Source organism: Gorilla gorilla, chromosome 4 (genome assembly GCF_029281585.2).
Source record: "Gorilla gorilla gorilla isolate KB3781 chromosome 4, NHGRI_mGorGor1-v2.1_pri, whole genome shotgun sequence".
In the NCBI taxonomy this organism is placed as follows: Eukaryota; Metazoa; Chordata; class Mammalia; order Primates; family Hominidae; genus Gorilla; species Gorilla gorilla.
Window position 1 is genome coordinate 155,350,105 of NC_073228.2, and position 20,871 is coordinate 155,370,975.

At 47.3% G+C, this 20,871-nt stretch overlaps 2 protein-coding genes across 3 annotated transcripts in view; one reads left to right on the top strand and one right to left on the bottom strand.

Moving 5' to 3' along the window:
- SLC36A1 (solute carrier family 36 member 1) overlaps positions 1-20,871 on the top strand; it is a 118,666-nt gene that overhangs the window by 62,638 nt on the left and 35,157 nt on the right. The window contains exon 11 of one of the 2 annotated variants that reach the window (XM_063705929.1): positions 17,349-17,585. The exons of the other annotated variant lie outside the window; for it this stretch is intronic. Within the exon in view, the coding sequence (XP_063561999.1) occupies positions 17,349-17,350 (2 nt within the window). The 3' untranslated portion in view covers positions 17,351-17,585. Of the gene's footprint in view, positions 1-17,348; positions 17,586-20,871 lie in introns of those variants that run through there. 2 annotated transcript variants of the gene reach the window in all.
- FAT2 (FAT atypical cadherin 2) overlaps positions 4,009-20,871 on the bottom strand; it is an 87,356-nt gene continuing 70,493 nt past the window's right edge. The window contains exons 20-24 of the mRNA XM_004042853.5: positions 17,579-17,724; positions 12,109-12,550; positions 9,957-10,110; positions 7,067-7,524; positions 4,009-6,014 (exon numbers count right to left, since the gene is read on the bottom strand). Coding sequence (XP_004042901.5) covers positions 5,482-6,014; positions 7,067-7,524; positions 9,957-10,110; positions 12,109-12,550; positions 17,579-17,724 — 1,733 coding nt within the window. The 3' untranslated portion in view covers positions 4,009-5,481. The remainder of the gene's footprint in view (positions 6,015-7,066; positions 7,525-9,956; positions 10,111-12,108; positions 12,551-17,578; positions 17,725-20,871) is intronic.

The window sequence follows — 20,871 nt, forward strand, 5'->3', positions numbered from 1 at the left end:
ATAAATTACGGGTCCCTCAGTTTATCTGTGCCTCGGTTTCTCCATTTGTAAATGATGATAGTACCTACCTCATTAGGGTTTTGTTGTTGTTGTTGTTTTGAGACGGAGTCTCGCTCTGTCACCCAGGCTGGAGTGCAGTGGCATGATCTCGGCTCACTGCAAACTCCGTCTCCTGGGTTCAAGTGATTCTCTTGCCTCAGCCTCCTGAGTAGCTGGGATTACAGGCACGCGCCACCATGCCCAGCTAGTTTTTGTATTTTTAGTAGAGAAGGGGTTTCACCATGTTGGCCAGGTTGGTCTCGAACTCCTGACCTCAGGTGATCCAACCACCTCGGCCTCCCAAAGTGCTGGGATTACAGGTGGGAGCCACTGCGCCTGGCCCCTCATTAGGTTTTTGTGAGAATTAAATGAGATAAGACGCTGAGTGCTTGCACAGCACCTGGCATAGCAAATGCTCAGTAAAAGGAGGCAGTAGAGGTGGTGGCTGATGGTAGTGACGGTCATGATGGTGAAATGCAAGTCTGCCTGAGCCCCAGTGGTTTAGTATGCCGGGATTTACCTGAAAACCTTTAGGCCTCCCCGCAGGCCCAGTAAACTGGTCCTTGATCCCAGAGAGCCCTCTGGTGGCTAATCTGTGAGGGCGCAGGCTGCGGAAGAAAAGGAGAAGGCGGGGCCTGGTGGGGAGAGGATGGAGGTGGGCTGGTTAAGAAGGCGTTCCCCATCCAGGAGAATGGGAGGCAGGGAGGTGCTGTGTGGACATCCCCAGACTGGGTGTCGGACCTGCGTTGGGGTCTTGCCCCTGGAATTCCGGCTGTGAGACCTCAGACAAACCCTTTCTCTATGGGCCTTAGCGTGTGAAACATCAGGAATGAGGAGGACCAGGTCATTGTTTCCCAAAGACGAAGAGGGGGCCCCTGACAGTCATTTTTTAATCTGAATGGTTACATATTTTCATGGTATCAGGAAGAAATACTCTCAAATCCTTTAGTGTAGCGATATTATTGTTTAGAGATGAATAGAGAATTTTGTAAACATTGAAATATATTTTTTAAGTATTAAATAATAGTACAAGTTGTATTCTATCAGGGCAAAAATTGTGAAAGTGATAAGCAAAACAACAGAAATTTGGGCAACACTGGACAATTTGTGATCTCCTGCACAGTCCTGATAAATCAGTCCTATCTGTATGCTATCTGTCCTTTTTTGTTTTTTGAGACAGCCTTGCTCTGTCAGCCAGGCTGGAGTGCAGTGGCACAATCCTTGCTCACTGCAGCCTCCACCTCCCAGGTTCAAGCGATTCTTCTGCCTCAGCCTCCTGAGTAGCTGGGACTACAGCTGCCCACCACCACACCCGGCTTGTTTGTGTATTTTTAGTAGAGATGTAGTTTCACCACGTTGGCCAGGCTGGTTTTGAACTCCTGACCTCAGGTGATCTGCCCACCTTGGCCTCCCAAAGTGCTGGGATTACAGGTGTGAGCCCCACACCCGGCCTGGTATTATTTTCTATCATACTGGCCACCATTTATTGTTTATGCTTTAATAAACTTTCCATTTACATGTATTTCTCATGACAATATGAGATAGCTATTATTCCTATATTATTTACTATCTTCATTTTACTGAGGAATGAGAGGCCTAACTGAACTTTGACAAAGGAGCAAAGGCACCACAATGGAGCAAACAGCCTTTTCAGCAAATGGTGCTGGACAGCTGGACAGCCACATGCAAACAAAATGAATCTAGATCTTACATCCTTCACAAAAAGTAACTTAAAGTGGACCATAGACCTAAATGTAAAATGCAAAACTATAAAACTCCTAGATGATAGCATAGGAGAAAACCTAGAGACCTTGGGTTTAGCAATGAGTTTTTAAATAAAACACCGAAGGCATTCTGTATAAAAGAAATAAACCAGACTTCCTTAAAATTAAAAATGAGTAGGGCAGGTGCGGTGGCTCATGCATGTAATCTCAGCACTTTGGGAGGCAGAGGCAGGTGGATCACCTGAGGTCAGGAGTTCAAGACCAGCCTGGCCAACATGGCGAAACCCTGTCTCTACTAAAAATACAAGAATTAGCTGGGTGTGGTGGTGGGCACCTGTAATCCCAGCTACTCAGGAGGCTGAGGCAGGAGAATTGCTTGAACCCAGGAGGTAGAGGTTGCAGTAAGTCGAGACTGTGCCACTGCACTTCAGCCTGGGCAACAGAGTGAGACTCTGTCAAAAAAAAAAAAAAAATTAAAAACCTATGCTTTGTAAAAGACAGTGTCAAGAAGACAAGGCACAGACTGAGAAAATATTTTCAAAGGCATATCTGATAAGATACTGTTTTCTAAAATATACAAAGAACTCTTAATACTCAACATTGAGAAAACAAACCAATTTAAAAATGAGCCAAACATCTTAACAGCCACGTCACTAAAGCAGATCTATAGATGTCAAAAAAAAAAGCATATGAAAAGATGCTCCACATCATATGTCATCAGAGAAATGCAAAATTAAGACAACAGTGAGATACCGCACCGCACACCCATTAGAAAGGTCGAAATCCAGAACACAGACACCACCAAATGCTGGTGAGAATGTGGAGCAAAAGGAGCTCTCATTCACTGCTGGTGGGAACGTGGAATGGTTCAGCCACTCTGGAAGACTGTTTGCCAGTATTTACCCAGGGCTAACCTATATCTACATAAAACCTGCACACAGATGTTTATAGCAGTTGTATTCATAGTTGCCAAAACTTGGAAGCAACCAAGATGTCCTTGAGAAGGTGAATGGGTAAATAAACTGTAGTACATCCAGACAGTGGAGTATTATTCGGCACTAAAAAGAAATGATCAAGCCCTGAAAAGATATGGAGGAATCTTAAATGCATATTACTAAGTAAAAGAAGCAAGTTTGAAAAAGCTACGCATCATATGATTCCAACTATATGACATGCTGGAAAACTATGGAGACAGCAATAAGTTTCGTGGTTGCCAGGGGTTAGGGGGCAGGAGGGAAGAGTAGGCAGAGCACAGAGGATTTTTAGGGCAGTGAAACCATCTGCAAGAGCCTGTAATGCTGGATACATATTATACATTTGTCCAAACCCATAGAATGTGCAACACCAAGAGTGAACCCTAATGTAAACTATGGACTGTTGGTGATAATGACCCATCAATGGAGAGTTGTCAGTTGCAACAACTATCCCATTCTGGTAGGGAATGTTAATAATGAGGGAGGCTATGTATGGGAGGGAAGGCATATCGCTGTACCTTCCATTCAGTGTTTCTGTGAGCCATAAAACTGCTCTAAAAAAATTCTCTTTGAAAAATGAGAGGCCAAGTCGTATCTGCTCAAGGCCACATAATTAGTGTGTGACAGAGCTGGGCTTAGAATCAAACCTGTTCAACCTCAGAGCCACTGCCTGCGTGGTGTCTCCCACGGGTGTGCCTTCTTTGCCCAGCTGGATTGGGAACTTGAAGGCAGGGACTGGGCTTTCCTGTCTCGGTGTCATCATGGTTGCCTGGTGAAGTCACATTTAGCTGGCGACTAAGGGTGCACTGTGGAGTAGCAGCCACAGGCTGACTCTGGGTCCCAGGAGGGCTAGCTTCCCAAGACTTCTGATAGTTAAGGCCCTTCTCCGTAACTAATGCCATGCAGTGCAAAGAGTGCTGGCAAGGGCAGGAAGCCCCAGGTCTTGTCCTGGGCTTTAGCTAGCCTGCTAGTTAGTGGACTCATCACTCAGAGCCTCAGAGCCCCAGAGCCCCATCTAAATGGAGGGGCTTGAACCACTGCAGACAGTTGTATCAGAGGCAGAGGGTTTTTTCCAAATAGTTTCCTGGGCCCCACCCCCAGAAGTTCTGGTTTTGTGTCTGGGATAGGTAATGTTGCCAGGTTGGGAATCTCTGTTGCTTGACAATCATCTCTAGGATCCCTTCCAGCTCCCAAAATCCATGAATCTTGGAAGGGCCTGTGGACCCTTGCATCGTTCCCCTGACCCCAAACAGGCTAAAGGACACAGAAAATAACAGTAAAAAAGATACTTTATTGTTAAAAAAAAAAATGACCAATGAAACTATGTATCTGTCACTCACACTCACAGTCACACACACAGCCACAAACCACTCACACAAATTGGCTCTCGCCCACACATCTCCCTCTCGCATGAAGCAGCAGCCCTGTGGGCAAGGCTCCACTGCTCTTCCTTTTGACTTCTGTCTCCAGAAACAACACATATGAAAAGGCAGTGGACCAGAGGGAGGGACTGGGTGGGAGGGAGTGGTGAGGTCACCAAAGGCCACAGAGGCTTCTGGTCCCCACCACTCCTGGCTACATACACTCTACACATGTGTACACACGTACTATCCATGGGCACCCACATGTGTAGACATGTGCCCACATTGACCCTCCATGCATAGGGTTGAGTCGCTGCAGGTAACACTTGATGGGCAGGCGTCTGCAATGGAGAGGAGGCAACGGCAGGTGTCCAGCCTGGACACTGCGGTCCAGCTCCCTGCTTCCAACCTGCCCTAAATAGGAGTTCAGACTTCCTTGTGTCTAGGGAAGAAAAATCCCATTGAGGAAACTCATCCAGACAGCAAGGTCAAAAAGTGCCTAAGAATTTTTAAAATGAAGAATTAGTTCCTTCCTTCCTTTGGCCAAAAGTGCCTGGGAAACTTGGGATGAAGAACCCAGAGTTCCATGAGGTCTGAATTCTTTAACAAAGAAGGTTCAGAGCTGTGTAGACTCCTGGCAGGCCCTGACTGGCAGCCAGTGGTGTGACTCTGAGGTGGGCCCGTTCCTCTGCGTGTAGGCTGAGGAGCGGGACCTCTGGGGCCCGAGGCCTGGTGGTGCTCCTCGGAGTCCTTGTTGCCCTCCAGCACCATTTTCTCCCCGGTGCAAAGCACAGTGCCTGACGTGGAGCAGACACTTGAGAAAGACACAGTGAGTGCTCGACTGAGGCAGGGGCACAGGGGACTGTGCCTGCTCCCCTGCTGCTCACCTCTCAGCCCCTAGGAGGATGCCACACAGCCCTCTAGAGCTCCTCTGTACGGCCCGCATAGTGGTTGTCTGTCAGGCACCAACCTGCCTGCCTCCAAAATGGAGCTGTGGGCAGGTATGAGAATGCATCTTGGTGAAGTTGAGCCAGCACAGTCAATCAGGCTCTGCCCTGGGGACTGAGAGCCGGCAGATCAGGGAGACCTCCTGTCTCTCGCCCACCCCGGGAGTCAATTGTTCCTGGTCTTCCAGGGTCACTGCTCTAGAAATGCCCCTCTCCTGGGACCCTAGTGCTGTTTCTGGAGCTCTATCCTCAGCTTCCCTCCACCCTCAGGGACTAGGTGGGGGATTGGAAGAGCACATTTCAAGGGACAACAGCCTGGGCTGAGGGCTTCCCTCCCACTCTCCCAGCCACACTCAACTCACCCCCTACGAGACAGGAAGAAATAAGCCAAGTCCAGTCCTTGGCCTCCCGCCTGCCTTGCTCTGGGAATGGGAAGCTAGAACATGACCTCCTCACAGCTGCCATAATCACTCTCCACCATGTCAGAGCCCTCATAGTTGGGGGGCACCCGGGGCTGGCCCTGGCCTGCAAGAGGTGCCCCCTCCACCTCACAGACAGCATAAGAGGGCCCAGCTCGGCTGAGGCGCATACTCACCCCCTTGTAGCCCCCATCTGCCAGGCAGGGCCCTCCCCCTCCCGGCCGGAACTGCGAGTGGTAGTAGCTGATGGCTGTGTACTCATTGAGACAGGGGGCAACCAGGCGCTCCCGGGGACTAGGGGGCCGAGAGGGCATCAGATCTTCCAGGTTCTGGTTGCTGTAACGGGGTGGGAGAGGTGCCCGCTTGTTTTCCATCTCCAGGGGGAAGGGGAAGCCCCCATAGAGGTCGTTAGGCTCTGGCATCACGACTGGGGTTGAGTGGCGGTGAGCCGAGCGTGGCAGAGGGCCCTGAGTCACTTCGGAGTGGGGGTATTCCCAGCGTTCGTTCCTGGAGTAAGTAGGGGGCCAGACCATAGCTCCGCCAGGGTACACTGAAAGGGAACAGCAAGATAGGGTGAGCTCATTTTCTCCCTGGAAGGTTTCAGCTGGCTCTATAGCAACTATATATAACCTAGCGAGTGGTGGAGATGGGAGTGGGTGGGTATAGGCCCATCTGTGCAGGTTGTCTCTGTTGGCTTACGTTGATAACATAGAATCCAATGGGACAAGCTCAAGGCTAGAGGTTTGACCTAAGGCCAGCCCATCTTGCAATTCCCTGCCACTCATCTGAGGGTCAGTGAACAAGGGAAGGATTTGGATGTCTCCATGCAACCCACCCCCACAGCTGGATACAGTAACTCCATCCCAAGTCCTACTGGTGAGTTTCATCCCCTTAATTGAAGGAAACACACACACAGTTTGGACTCACAGGTGTGATGGAGTCTATCATGGAGAGTGATGAAATGAGATGTGGCTCGGAAATCAGGAGACCAGGAGCCCTTGGTCCTAGCCCTGCCTCTGCTACTGAATAGTTGGGTTAGTTAGAACAAGTCACTGCATCTTGATGGGCCTCGGTTTCCGTATTTGACACATAGTGAAAATACCTATCATAACTGCTAATGATTATGCCAAAACATGAAGTGCTTTACTAATGCACCCCCTTTTGAGCCAAAGATGAGAGGAAGGTGATATTCCCCCTCTAGGTCAGCCAGGTCTGGCCCAAGGCTGCTGCACTTCCACACTGGGCAACCAGAAGCTTAGACCACTTCTCCTTTCCCTTCCCAGAAAAGCACAAATGTGCAGAAGCCCCCTTCTCACTCCAAGGGTTCTACCCAACCCTATCCAGGGTCTACACATTTCTGTCATGAACCTCAATCCCATGGAGTGACTTGGAATTTAAAGGAGTGCAATAGAATGAGCCCCAGAAACCTGGTATCTGCTCCAGCATCCGTGCCCTGTAATCTTGAACACATCTCATCATGTCCCATCCCAAAGGGTTGGATGCGTGGTAGCTAAAAATGCCTGTGCCTCAGATAACGGAGTGTTTAGAACCACCACCCACTTCCCTCAATCCCAGAGGCTAAGCGTCTCTGGCTATACTGACCCATCTCCTCGCTGGACCAGGTTCTCTTAATGACAGGCTCATTGTCAGAGTGGGAAGGGACCACAGCTGGCGGGAGTCTGGGGGGCACACTGCAGACCACTGGCCGTTGCTTAGAATTGGGTCCAAATGTGACGAGTTCATTTGGAACAGAGGCCTTGCTGGGTTCCGGTTGGTTGAGGTTGTTGCAGGAGCTGGCACTCAATGGGTTGAGCTCGATGGCAGGCATGGCTTGGGTGTCAACACCAACACTCCTGGCCAGGAGGTCTGGGTCCTCCATGGCCACAGGCTTGTGAGACTTGCAACGGCGGCAGTAGAAGAGAAGCCCGACAGTGCTTATGATAATGAACGCCACGGCCACTGTGATGATCAGTAACTCCTGCTGCCCCCAGTCCCCCCTTTGGATCTCGGGAGTGACTAGGCAGTGTCCTTCTGAACAACCCCTCGCCTCCATTTCACACCTGCAGAGACAGAGAAGTAGTCAGGGGGCCGAGGCATGAAATCGCCCTTTCCATGTCCCCTCTTACAGAGATCTATGGGATAGAGACTGCTCCCCCCAAAACCTACCGTCTCCCGTTTTTCACCCCCCAAAAAAGTAACTATCAAGCATATCAACATCAGAACTTTCCACCTTCCACCAGTAAAGTATGGGTCTCAGCTACATCCTCATTTGTGACCATTAGGATCTGGGAATGTCTATTATTTTTCCAGCAATGAGATCTAGGCACTGTATACACGCTCTATCATGAGGTCGGATTTCCTCCCATATCACTGCAGTAGAGACATCGACTCTCTAGCAATGATGTCAGGGTTCCAGATACAAGTAAGTATTGCCCAGTTATAGCAGCCAGGCACCAATGTTCCCTGCTGTGCTTCACCAGGAGGTCACAGGAGCCAACGTGGTCCTGCACAGATCAGCCACCTTACAATGGGCAACTTGCTCAGAGAAAGCATGCGATCTCTCAGGGTACCTCTAGCTTGGCATTCCATGGTGTGAAGCTCCAGGGACACTTCTGTGGCCAGCTTTATCCACTTTTGAGGGCTATTGGGAAAGTTTGCCCCATCCCATTTGAGTCCAAAACATTTCTCAGTGCCTGAAATTTCACTACCAGTTGTTTGTTATTTTGGGTTAAATGTTGTTTTCCCCAAGGTCCTCTTTTAAAATGCAGACACCACCTTCAGCTGTGAAATGTCCTCCCAACACATCTCGTGAACGAATAGCATTCCCTACTGCAAAGCAGGGCAGGACACACCAGTTGCTGAGAAAAAGGACTGAGGTCAACTGGGCGCAGTGGCTCATGCCTGTAATCCCAGCACTTTGGGCAGCCGAGTCAGCGGGATCACTTGAGGTCAGGAATTCAAGACCAGACTGGCCAGTATGGTGAAACCCCGTATCTACTAAAAATACAAAAATTAGCCAGGTGTTATGGCACATGCCTGTAATCCCAGCTACTTGGCAGGCTGAGGCAGGGGAATGGCTTGAACCTAGGAGTCAGAGGTTGCAGTGAGCCGAGATTGTGCCATTGCACTCCAGCCTGGGCGACAGAGTGAAACTCCTTCTCAAAAAAAAAAAAAAAAAAAGGACTGGGGTCATCAGCATACCCAGAGTAATCATGGGAAAGCCCTTTCCCTGCCTGGGCCTCAGTTACTGCAGCTGTAAAATGAGTACGTGAACTACATCACTGGCTCTTATACACAGGCTAATAGCAAAGGGATCCACTGAGAGCTTGTTGAAAATAGAAGCTAGGCCCATTCTTGGAGATTCTGATTCAGTTGGTCTAGGCTGGATCTTGGAATCTATATTTTTCATGTCTCTTTCATGATTCTTTAAAGGCTCCCAAGTTTGGGAGCCCTAAAACCAGATAATTGTCAAAGTCTCTTTCCCTCTAGGATTCTAGGAATGACAGTTTCCCTTACAACTGCCACAGCCCCACACAGTATGAGGCACAGACAGCTGGCAGTGGGGTTCCAGGCACAGCAGCGCCTCCCCAAGTGGAACCATTTTCCCCAGGTCACTGGGAAGTTCAGGTCCAGAGTGAGAGAATAGCACTTCAGCCATTTTCAGACTGCAGCAAGGACCAGAACTACCTGAGGAGCTGGTTAAATGTACAGATTCCTAAGCCCCAGCTTGTGAATCTGAGGCAGTACGTTCAGAATAGGGCTGGGGAAATCTCTAATAAGCAGCTTCCTCCTCCAGAAGTGTTGTAATGCAGGTGGTTAGAGAGAGACGCCCTAACACAATGGTCCACAACGCCTGGGTCACGGACCCATACCGGTCGGTGGCCTGTTAGGAGCCAAGCTGCACAGCAGGAAATGAGCCATGGGTGAGCAAGCATTACCACCTGAGCTCCGCCTTCTGTCAGATCACTGGGGGCATTAGATTCTCACTGGAGCACAAACCCTGTTGTGAACCGTGCATGTAAGGGATCTAGTTTGCATGCTCCTTATAAGGAGCATATATCTAATGCCTGATCTGTCACTGTCTCCCACCACCTCCAGATGGGACTGTCTAGTTGCAGGAAAACAAGCTCAGGGCTCCCAACTGGTTCTACGTTATGGTGAGTTGTATAATTACTTCATTATATATTACAATGTAATAATAATAGAAATAAAGTGTGCAATAAATGTCATGTGCTTGAATCATCCTGAAACCATCTCCCGTTTCTCCTGCCTGGTCCATGGAAAAAGTGTCTTCCATGAAACCGGTCGCTGGTGCCAAAAAGGTTGGGGACCACTGCCCTAACACATGGAAAAGGCCTAGAAGCCAGGTCCCTGCAGCACTCTCCCCTGGCCTCCCATTGGACTTTCTAGAGGTCAGAGTACAGAGCGCATTCCCTAACGGTGCAAAACCCAAGGTAAGGAGCCCATGGCAGGTGGCCTCTCCTGGGATTACCTGTCTCCTGTGTAAGGATGAGGGCAGTTACAGGAAGCTCCTTTGGGGGAGAGGATGCAAGTTCCCCCTTCCAGGCAGGGTGCAAAAGTACAGTTCTCCCTTCCTTGTTCACAGTGCTTCCCAGAGAACTGTGGGGGACATTTGCAGACATACCCTGGGAGAAAAAGAAGGGAGGTGAGAGACCACACTGGCCTAGCAGTTAAAGGAGACCTGGCATTGGCAGACTGGTGTGTTTGTGCAGCCGTTCAGTTACCATTTATTTATTTGATTGCTCCCCTCTGTGCCCAATACCGTGCTGGGCATTGGTGCCCTGCTGAACAAGAGCACTTTGGTCCCTGCCCTCAAACAGCTTACAGCCCACCAGAGACAACAGTCACCTAAAGAACAGTAATAAACAGGATAACAACCATAGACACTAGCTTAGTGCTAGTCACTGTTCCAAAGATCTTCCTGTGTTGGCTCATTTGATCCTCACGATGACCCTGAGGTTGGTGACTGTCATCATCCTCATCAGGGGACAGGTACAAAGGGATGGCAGATGAGGAAAGGAGGCACAGAGAATGGACAGAATTTGCTCAAGGTCACACAGCCAGTAAATGGCAAAGCTGGGGTTCAAACCTAGACAGCTAGCTATAATATCAGTATCTCAGTAATTATAATAAAATTAGTTTTATTGAAGGGAAATGCTGGGAGGGGTGGGGGATGAGGCTAGCTTACTCTAGGGATCTGGGAGCTATTTCATTTAAGATCTGAAGGATGAGTAGAAATTAGCTAGGCAAGAAGCTAGAGGGCAAAGAGGAAGGTGTTTCAGGTGGAAGAGAAGAGTGCGTGCAAAGGCTAGGGAAAGGTGTGGCATGGTCAAGGAACTCAAACCACACCAGGGTGGGCCAGCCTGGTGAGGGACAGGGAGAGTTTGAACTATGGCCTGGGAGGTGCAGGAGCCACATGCAGGGATTGGGACTCTATCCTAACAGCACGGCGGCCACTGAGCAGTTCTCAGCAGAAGAGTGCCATGCACAGGTCTGTGCTGGATAAAGATCACCCCGGCTCCTGCTGGAAGGTGGAAGTCAGGGATAGAAGCTGGAGAACAGGGAGGAGGCTGGTGCCAGGGTGAGAGGTGATGGGGGCTTGGGACAGAGGGACAGCAGTGGGGAAAGAGAGAAGTGATGGATTCCTTGGATATTTTGCAGGTAGAAATGACATGATTAGCCAGATAAAAATCAGAAGAAGGGGTAATGTGAAGTGTTGACAGGCATGTCACATGTTGACAGGCATGTGGATACATAGGAACCTCTCATGTTGTGTGTGATGTATAGAATAGATGGCTGACAGGCATGTGGGTACACAGGAACCTCTCATGTTGCGTGTGATGTATAGAATAGCCATGCTGAGAGCAATGTATCCCTATTTAGTCAAAATAATTATTTGCATACTGTGAGCCTGTGACTTCCACCGCTGGGTGTCGGGTGTGTGTATGTGAAGGAAACTCTCACACAGCTTCACAAGGAGACATATAGGAGAATGCTCCCTGCAGCATTGACGATGGAGATGGGTGTTTGGAGTGCGAGGGTGGAGAGGGTAAATGTGAGTGCGTGTACATCATGGAGTACTGAGCCACAGTTAGAAGCAATTAATGAGAATTGCTCATGGCAGCATTGACAGATCTTAAAAATATGGTGCTGAGAGAAAGTGTAAACAACATATACCACTTATATAAATTGGAAATTCAAGCATATGAAAAACAACATGTATTTTGCAAGAACTCATTCAAAAACTGTAAATGTTTGCCTCTAGTGTTAGGGAAGGGGAAGGGAGTGGAATATAAGTTAAAGGGGAATGAGAAGGAGACTGTGCATAGACTAGTGATGACACTAAGGTATGTGATTAATTCAACCCTCTGTCCCTGAGGTCCCCATTCATATCCTCCCTCGTCCCCTGAGAAGTAGAAAGGTAGTTTTTGTTGAGAGGGAAGGAAGACTCCTGGCTTCCCCTAGTCTAGATATTGCAGATTCCAACCTGTTACTCACAAGATAGGGGAAGAGAGAGAAATTTGGAACCAGGAGGCTCTGAGATCTCCACCCTGACATGCCTTTCCCACCTGAAGAGCCTTCTGGGATAAACCCTGGGTTCAGCCTGGCACCCCAGCCCTCACCTGCCCCGTGGGTCCATGAGCACTTCCCACCATTGAGGCATGGGTTCTGGCTGCAGTAGTCACTGTGGAGGCAGCACTGGGTGAGGCCTTGTGTCTCCAGCAAGCCTGCCACCGTCTTGCCAGGGGCCAGCAGATCTAGAGCCTCTTCGTTGACCACGACAGCATCCAGGCAGCCTTCAAAGCCCTGGGAGACATTCGAGGAAGAATGCAACAGGATGAGGCCGCCCAGCAAGAGGTGCCTTTCGGGCCTCAGACCACGGCAGTTCTCTGGGACCACAAGGGAGGTGTTGCCCATGCTGTCAACCATCAGGCGAATGGAAGTGTCCATCTCCTCCACCAGGATGGAGTGCCACTCGTGGTCATTCACATGGCGCTGGGAGGAAAGGTTTCCATAGAAACCACCCAGACAGTGGTATTCCAGCTGGGGCACTCCACTGGCCAGCTGCAAAGGAAACCCAAACAGCCATCAGCAAAGCCAAGGAGTCCTTGTAAACCTGCTAACAGGCTGCCAGTTCAAAGAATGTTGTTTGTATTTTTATGGGTAGGAGGGGGGTGTTTGGCTGTCTTAGACATGGCATTTGCAGAGCATAAAAACTCTCAAAGTGCTTTTGTGTTGATGGTCTCCTTTGTTCTCACCACACCCCATGGGATGGTCTGGGTAGGGGGTGACATCTCCATTCACAGATGAGGAAACTGAGGCCGAGAGATGCTTTGCTGATCAAGACCCTGTATTTTGGATGCTTCTTCACAGGCCTGTCTAGAGTTCCACACTTGTGAATATTGGCCTTCAGGGATTTGAAAAACCTGTCTCCCACGCCCACTTCCTTATTCAACAGCTTAGCAGTTCTCAAAGTAGGTCCCCAAGACCTTTTCAGGGAAGCCACAAGGGCAAAGTATTTTTATAGTAATCCTAAGAGTTGATTTGCCTTTGTTTTCTCACAAGTATACAACAGAGTTTTGGAGACACATGTTGTCACAACTGATGAATGCAGAAGTAAATACGAGAAGCCAGCTATCTTCTATTAAGCCAGGCAAAAGAGAGGCTTGCACAAATGTAAAACAATGCCACTTTTCCTTTTTCTTTTGGAAAGTAATTATTTTTCATAAAAATGTATAAAGACATACACTCATATGTTGATTGCAGCACTTTTCACAATAGCAAAGACATGGAATCAACCTAGATGCTCAACAACAGTGGGCTGGATAAAGAAAACATGGTACAGATACACCATGGACAACCATACAGCCATAAAAAAGAATGAGATTATGTCCTTTGCAGCAACATGGATGGAGTTGGCGGCCATTATCCTAAGCAAACTAACACAGGAACAGGAAATCAAATACCACATGTTCTCACTTACAAGTGGGAACTAAACACTGAGTACACAGGGACACAAAGAAGGGAACAATAGACATCAGGGCCTACTTGAGGGCAGAGGGTGGGAGAAGGGTAAGGACCAAAAAACTACCTATCAGGAACTATGCTTATTCCTTGGGTGATGAAGTAATATGTATACCAATCCCCTATGACACATCAGTTACCCATATAACAAACCTGCATATGTACCCCTGAAACTAAACTAAAAATTGGAAGAAAAAAATTATTTAATTAATTAAGGTATTTATGTTGACATGTGAGTTTATTATTTCTAAATAAATTAATACATTTTTAAATATCTCAGTTTTAATGTCTAATACTATGTTGATAGTTATAACCCACATAACCAAAACTTCCCTGGAATCCTCAATAATTTTCAAGAGTGTAAAAAGTCCTGAAGTCAAAAAGTCTGAGAACCACTGGGTTAAAACATTTTAATTCACTTCATTCCCAAGAGGTAGGACTGCCTGTGACCAAATACTTTTCTGGTCACTTTGGGCTAGGTAGAGTTTTCTCTGTTGAAATTTGAAGATCTAACCCAGTGTTTCTTATACGTTGGCCATCTGTAGACCACCTCTCAGATTTTTGCCCTGGTTGAATACTACCTATACCTTTATTTACTTAAAAAGGAGACACTATTATTAGGGTAAATAGAAAACCAACACACTTGCCTTTAAGAAAGGGGGATAACAAAAATGAATGCAACTCAAGTAAAACATTGCAATGAAATCATTTCTTTTTATCTGTCTGGGACTACAAATCTGTTGATCCCACTGTCTTTTCATTGTCTTCCACCTCTGTAATGTCCTCGTTCCTCTCCTTATCCAGTTTAAGTTCCATAGTCAATCATCCTAACTACTCCCTTCACATACTCTTGACCTATCTCTTTCTTACTTTGTAGAACTCTCTTGGTAAACCCACAACTATGGAAAAAGCTAACTCTCCACCTGCTCTATACAGACATGGAGCAGAACATGGCTGGAGAAAAATGTGCAGCTTTGCTCATGAGCCTCTCTTTAATTTCATGACCATGGCTCTCAAATGAGCCTTTAATGCTGCCCAGCAATCACACTCCCTTCCTGAGTCCATCCGTTCTTCCAGATGACTGTTTTCACTACGTCTCTCTCCTGAGATCCCTAATGCCTCCCTCCTCATTCCCACTCTCAGCTGATCATCTCACATCCTACTGAAGTCATCAGATGGGGGAACCTGCAGGCACTTTCACCATCACATCTATCCACCTTAGCTAAAGCCAATCTCTCCATTTATGCACTAGATTCTACCTCCTCACCTCCTCAAGGGTCTACTGATTCTCCTTCCTCTTTCCTACATCTTTGTTCGTTCACCACTATATCATTCCACAGCATACACACATGCTGTTATTGCTCTAATCTTTATTTTCAAAAATATACCTTCTTTACAGATGATAATCTTTATTTTTTTAAAAAAGGTTGTCTTTACCTCAGTTTTCCAGCCAGATATTTTCCTTCTTTCCTGTCCCTTTTCAGCAAAATTTCACCCCAACCCACCACACATGGAAACCACTGGTGTCAGGGGATTCAGTGATCTCTGTGTTGCCAAATCACTTCCCATCTTACTGGCATCTCAGCAGCAGATCACCCAACAGATCACTCCTTCCTTCTTGATACGTGTTCTTCACTCGGCTTCCTGCATACAGTACTCCCTGGGTTTTCCTCCAGCATCACCGGTTACTCATGTTCAGTCTCCTTTGTTGAATCCCCTCTTCCCCCAGACCTGCTAATGTTGGAGGGTCTCAAGGAGTAATCCTTGGCCTACTCTCTCTTCAATCTACATTGCTTGGTGATCTCCTCCCATCTCATGGCTTTCAGTACCACATATGCACTGAAGACTCCCAGATCTCCATCTCCAGCATAGACCCCTCACAACATTAGGCTTGTCTTTCCAGATCCACTTGGAGGTCTAATGGGCATCTAAAACTTACACATCCGAAACTGCACTCTGATCTCCCCTCCCCAAACCTTGTATCCACCCATACCCTTCCCCAGGCCTGCTGGCACAAACTCCATTCTTCCAGTTGCCCAGGCCAAAATCTCACTACTTGCCTTCTCTCCCACCCTTCATTCAATTCACTGGGAAATCCTGTTGGCTTTGCCTTCAGAATCTTTGTAGAATTGCCTTCAGAATCTTTGTAGAATCTATCTTCTTTCCAATTCCTTTGTCATCACCCTGGTCTAAACCACCATCCTCTCTTATCCAAATTATTGCAGTGGCCTCCTGACTGGGTCTCTCTGCTCCTATCTTTGTTTCTCTACAGTTGATTCTCAACAAAGAAGCCATGATGACCCTTTTAAAATAGATCATTGCAATTATCTGCTCAAAACCTTCTAATGCCTCCATTTTGCTCAGAATAAAAGCCAAAGTCCTTACAGTGTCCTACAAGACCTTCATAGATATGCCCCATCCCATTACGTCTCTGACCAACTCCTCCTCCTACTGTTCCCTTTACTCACTTCACTGGAGCCAGGTAGAACTCCAACCCATTGCTTAAACGTGCTAAGCATTCTCCTGCCAAAAGGCTTTTGCATTGCTATTCCCTCTACCTAGAATGTTGTTCCTTCCAGATGTCCATAGAGCTAACTTTCTCACCCTCTCCAAATTATTGCTCAATTATTATCTCAATGAAAGCTTCCTTGGCCACCTTATTTAAAATTGTAAAATTGTAACTCTGGCTGGGTGTGGTGTTTCATGCCTGTAATCCCAGCACTTTGGGAGGCCAAGGTGGGTGGATCACTTGAGGCCAGGAGTTCGAGACCAGCCTGGCCAACATGGTGAAACCTTGTCTCTGCTAAAGATGCAAAAGAAAAAAATTAGTCAGCGTGGTTGCACACACCTGTAATCCCAGCTACTCTGGAGACTGAGACACAAGAATCACCTGAACCCAGGAGGCAGAGGTTGCAGTGAGCCGAGATTATGCCACTGCCCTCCAGCCTGAGCGACAGAGTGAGACTCTGTCTCAATAAATAAATAAATAAAAATTGCAACTCTCCTCACCCCTGATGCCCCTCCATTTTTTCCTTTTTGCTCATAATACTTACCAATTTGAACAAATTCTATAATTTTCTGAGCTATTATGTTTATGTTTATTGTCAGTCTCTCCCCCATAGAACAAAAGCTTTAAAAGGGATTTCTGTCTTTTTCACCGATGAGACCCAAGCACCTAGAACAGTGCCTGTCACATAGTAGATGCTCAATAAATCTGTGTTGAATGAATTAAAATCTAGTGGCCAAAGTTGGCTTTCTCTTTGTTGAAATGGTAGGTTGGGGCCGAGGGCAGTGGTTCATGCCTGTAATCCTAGCACTTTGGGATGCTGAGGCAGGCGGATCACCTGAGGTCAGGAGTTCGAGACCAGCCTGGCCAACATGGCAAAACCCCATCTCTACTTAAAAAATACAAAAAATAGCCAGGCATGGTGGTGTGTGCCTGTAATCCCAACTACTCGGGAAGCTGAGGCAGGAGAATCGCTTGAACCTGGGAGTCAGAGGTTGCAGTGATCTGAAATCACACCACTGCACTCCAGCCTGGGTGACAGAGAGAGACTCCATCTCAAAAAAAAAAAAAAGAAATGGTAGATTGGCATACGTGATAGAGGTGTTAAAATCACAGGCAGACTGTGACCTTCCACATGACATAATCCAAATAACTGAATGATTATTACAAAGGAAATTCATTTTTCTTCCATGTGATTCCATGGGGTTTGAGCACCCCCAGTGGTAAGCAATCCCCCCGTCCCTGGGAAACACTGGCCTATTACTCAGCAAAAATGATAACGGCACCAGGCCTAGTTGACCTCATCCATCTCCATTTCTATCTTACCCACAGAGTAAGAAGCCCCACTTGTGACCGTCCTTGGACGTATATCTCCAGGTTGGGTGGCTGTGGCCATCCAGGACAGGATAATCATGTGGCCCAACAGTCACACCCAGAATCCCTGAAAACTGTGCAGGGATTTCTTTGGCAGAAATGGGCTTCCTGACATTCCTCATGCCTCACCCCCTACCTCCCCAGCCTGGGACACCCACGTGAAATCTCTCAGGCTGGCAGTGCCTTACCTTCAGGGAGATGGACGCTGTTTCATTGGTGAATAGGAGAATGGCCTGTGGCTGGAGTGTTTTCAGATAGAAATGGATGTGCCAGTTCCGAGCCGCTGGGGCCCTGTACCGCACATAGCTCTGACCACTGAACCTTGTAGCAGTACCTGAGAAAGCAACCAAAGCTGTCACCTCTACTTGAAGTGGTCCCCATTGAGCCCTTGGACTGACTTTGTCTTATTTAATCCTTGGGTGGCAGACAGAATCATTGCTCATATTTTATACATGAAGAAACTAGGCTGGGTGTGGGGTGTGCCATACCTTTCTAGTCTCACACGTAGAGCCATACAGGAGCCTTCACCCTACCTTTTGTTGGCTGCAGGGACCCCTGCCTTAGGTCCCAGCCTGGGTCAAGAAATATGAATTTAAACCATTAAGAAAGCAAAAGTCGTCCAGGTGAGGTGGCTCATGCCTATAATCCCAGCACTTTGGGAGGCTGTGGTGGGAGGATCACCTGAACCCAGAACTTCGAGACCAGCCTGGGCAACAGAGCAAGACCTCATCTCTAAAACATAAAATAAAAATAAAAATAGCCAGGCATGGTGCCTCATGCCTGTAACTCCAGTTACTTGGAATTACATCCTCTCAGCTGAGGCAGGAGTATCACTTGAGCCCAGGAAGTCAAGGCTGCAGTGAACCATGATCTTGCCACTCTATTCCAGCCTGGGTGACAGAGAGAGACCATGTCTCTGATAATAATAATAATAATAATTTTTAAAAGAAAGTAAAAATCAGGCCAGAAATGTAATGAATCAAGTGTGTGAAAATCAAAATTTTTATTCTACATAGTTTCCATGTTATTTCTGGCGTTGGGAATCTACACTGGGAATGTAGATATTGCACGTGTGTGTGATTTTAGGCCCACAAGGGTTTTTGCCTCAGGATAGTTCCTTGTATCAGCAGGAGTTAATCATTTAGGTAAACAATAAAATGCGGCTGAGAGGTCAAGAGCCACTCTATGATAAAGAGAGAGGGGCAGTGATAGACTGTATGGCCAAAACTTTTGTAAAGTCTGGCATCCTCCATCCCGCCTTAGCAATGGCTAATGCACAGTTGCATAGTACGGAGTAAACTTGAGTTTCTTAAGCATCTTTGACTGTGGGACACTCTTATGTGGACCACTCTTGGGAATAGCATTCTGTTGAACCCCCTTTGGGAAGCACTGCCCTCCCCAGATTTTAAAAAATATCCACCCTCCCCAGAAGTGAGTCCAGCTATGAAATCCCCAAAACCCCAGTGTAAATAAGCTTGTCAGTTGTCAGGGGAGAGGATGAGCGGTCCAGCCTCTAGATACCTAGCAAAGAGGAATTGTTGAAGAGAGAGAACAAAAGCCAAAAGGAGGAGAAGAAAGAACCAGAAAAGATGAGGCACAAGGGATTATAACATCCACAGATTCCAGCTGGACGCAGTGGCTCACACCTGTAATCCCAGAACTTTGGGACGCCAAGACAGGCAGATCACCTGAGGTCAGGAGTTCGAGACCAGCCTGGTCAACATGGTGAAACCCCGTCTCTACTAAAAATACAAAAATTACCTGGGCATGGTGGCACTCGCCTGTAATTCCAGCTACTCACGAGGCTGAGGCAGCAGACTTGCTTGAACCTGGGAGGTGGAAGTTGCAGTGAGCCGAGATCGTGCCACTGCACTCCAGCCTGAGTGACAGAGCGAGACTTCATCTCAAAAACAAAAACAAAAACAAAAACAAAAATCCAAACAAGTCCAAAATTCCCTGACACTGGCAATTCCATTGTAGTAGGTACTTATTGGATGGGATATTGAAGACGATCTAGATCAGAAATTCCCACCCCAGCTGGATATCAGGATCAGCTGGAGAATCTTTATGACACAGAATCCTAAGTTCTCTCAGAGAATCTGATTCAGTAGTTCTGGGTGGCATGTGGAAATATGTATTTTAAAAATCTTACCATCATGGGTGTAACAACTGGAAGGGGGGCCCAAGGGAGGCTTCTGAGATGGTGGTCATATTCTTTCCTTGATCTGGGCGTTGGCTACACAGATATATTTGCTTTATAAAAATTATTTGAGGTGTGTACTTATGATACATGAATTGGTTTCCTGTATGTTTTATATTTCACTAAAATGTTAAAAAATAAAAAACCTCTTTTCAACTGATTCTGGTGATCCATGAGTTTATCTAGTATTTCTTCAATGCAAGCCCTTGCACCTGCTGCTTCAGAATTAAATGCCAATTCTAGGACTCACTCAGAACCTTCTAAATTAAAACCTCTGGAGGTGACACCCAGGAGCATGTCTCTTTAAAATCACGCTCTCCAGTAGACTTTGCAAAATCTTGAATTTTAGAACCCCTGCTGTCTGATGCCAGGTGACTGAGAGAGACCCTTCAGCCTTCTTGGCTTTCCCTGCAGCAGGCCCTGGGGCAAGAAACACAGAGAAGGAAATCCTCTCCCCGACAGAGAGAAGCCCACCCAGCCTAAATCAAGTGGTCCCTGGACAAAGTCCACAAATCTTCTGAGAAATGATATCCCGAATGCCAGGCAGCTGGACCCATAAAGGGCAGGTCAGGCCAGGCCAGGCAGGAGTGCTGGTGAGCTGAAGGTCATGTCACTTTCCTTTAGCCAAGGCTCCTGAGCTGCTCCCTTGGTCTTAATGCCAGGGATGCTGGGTGAGTCTTTGAGTGCCTGAGGAGCTTAGTGAAGAGTTCAGGCTTTAGAGTGGGACACACAGATATTTGAATAACGAGGCCTTCATTGGAAGCTGTACAGTTTCAGGCAAACTAAATCTCATATCTCAGTTTCAACTGCAGATGGGGCTAATGACCCTGCTTTGGTAGGGCTGTGGTGCCGATTAGTTTAGGTGACATCTACACAGAGCGTGGCGTACAGCAGGCTCCTTAGAGCAACTGCTACCACAGGAATGACAGTCACCGTTGATCTGGGGCTTATTGTGGGCCAGCCATGGGTTAAGTGCTTTTGTAACTCTTATGTAATTTCCCCCCCGAACCCAGCTCCAGGAGGCAGATGTATTTATTTTCACTATTTTATAGATGGGAAACTAAAAAAGCTCAGAGGGTTTTAACAACACACCCAAAGTTACACAGCTAGTGACTGATGGAGCTAGGGTTTGAACCTGAGCTGTCTGAGTCTAAGCCTTGAGCTTATAACCACCAGACTATGGTAATAATAGTAGCAGTATTAGTAACTCATATGTATTGACCACTTTCTATATGTCAGGCACTGTTCTAAGCAAGCACTTGATACATAGTACTGATGTAA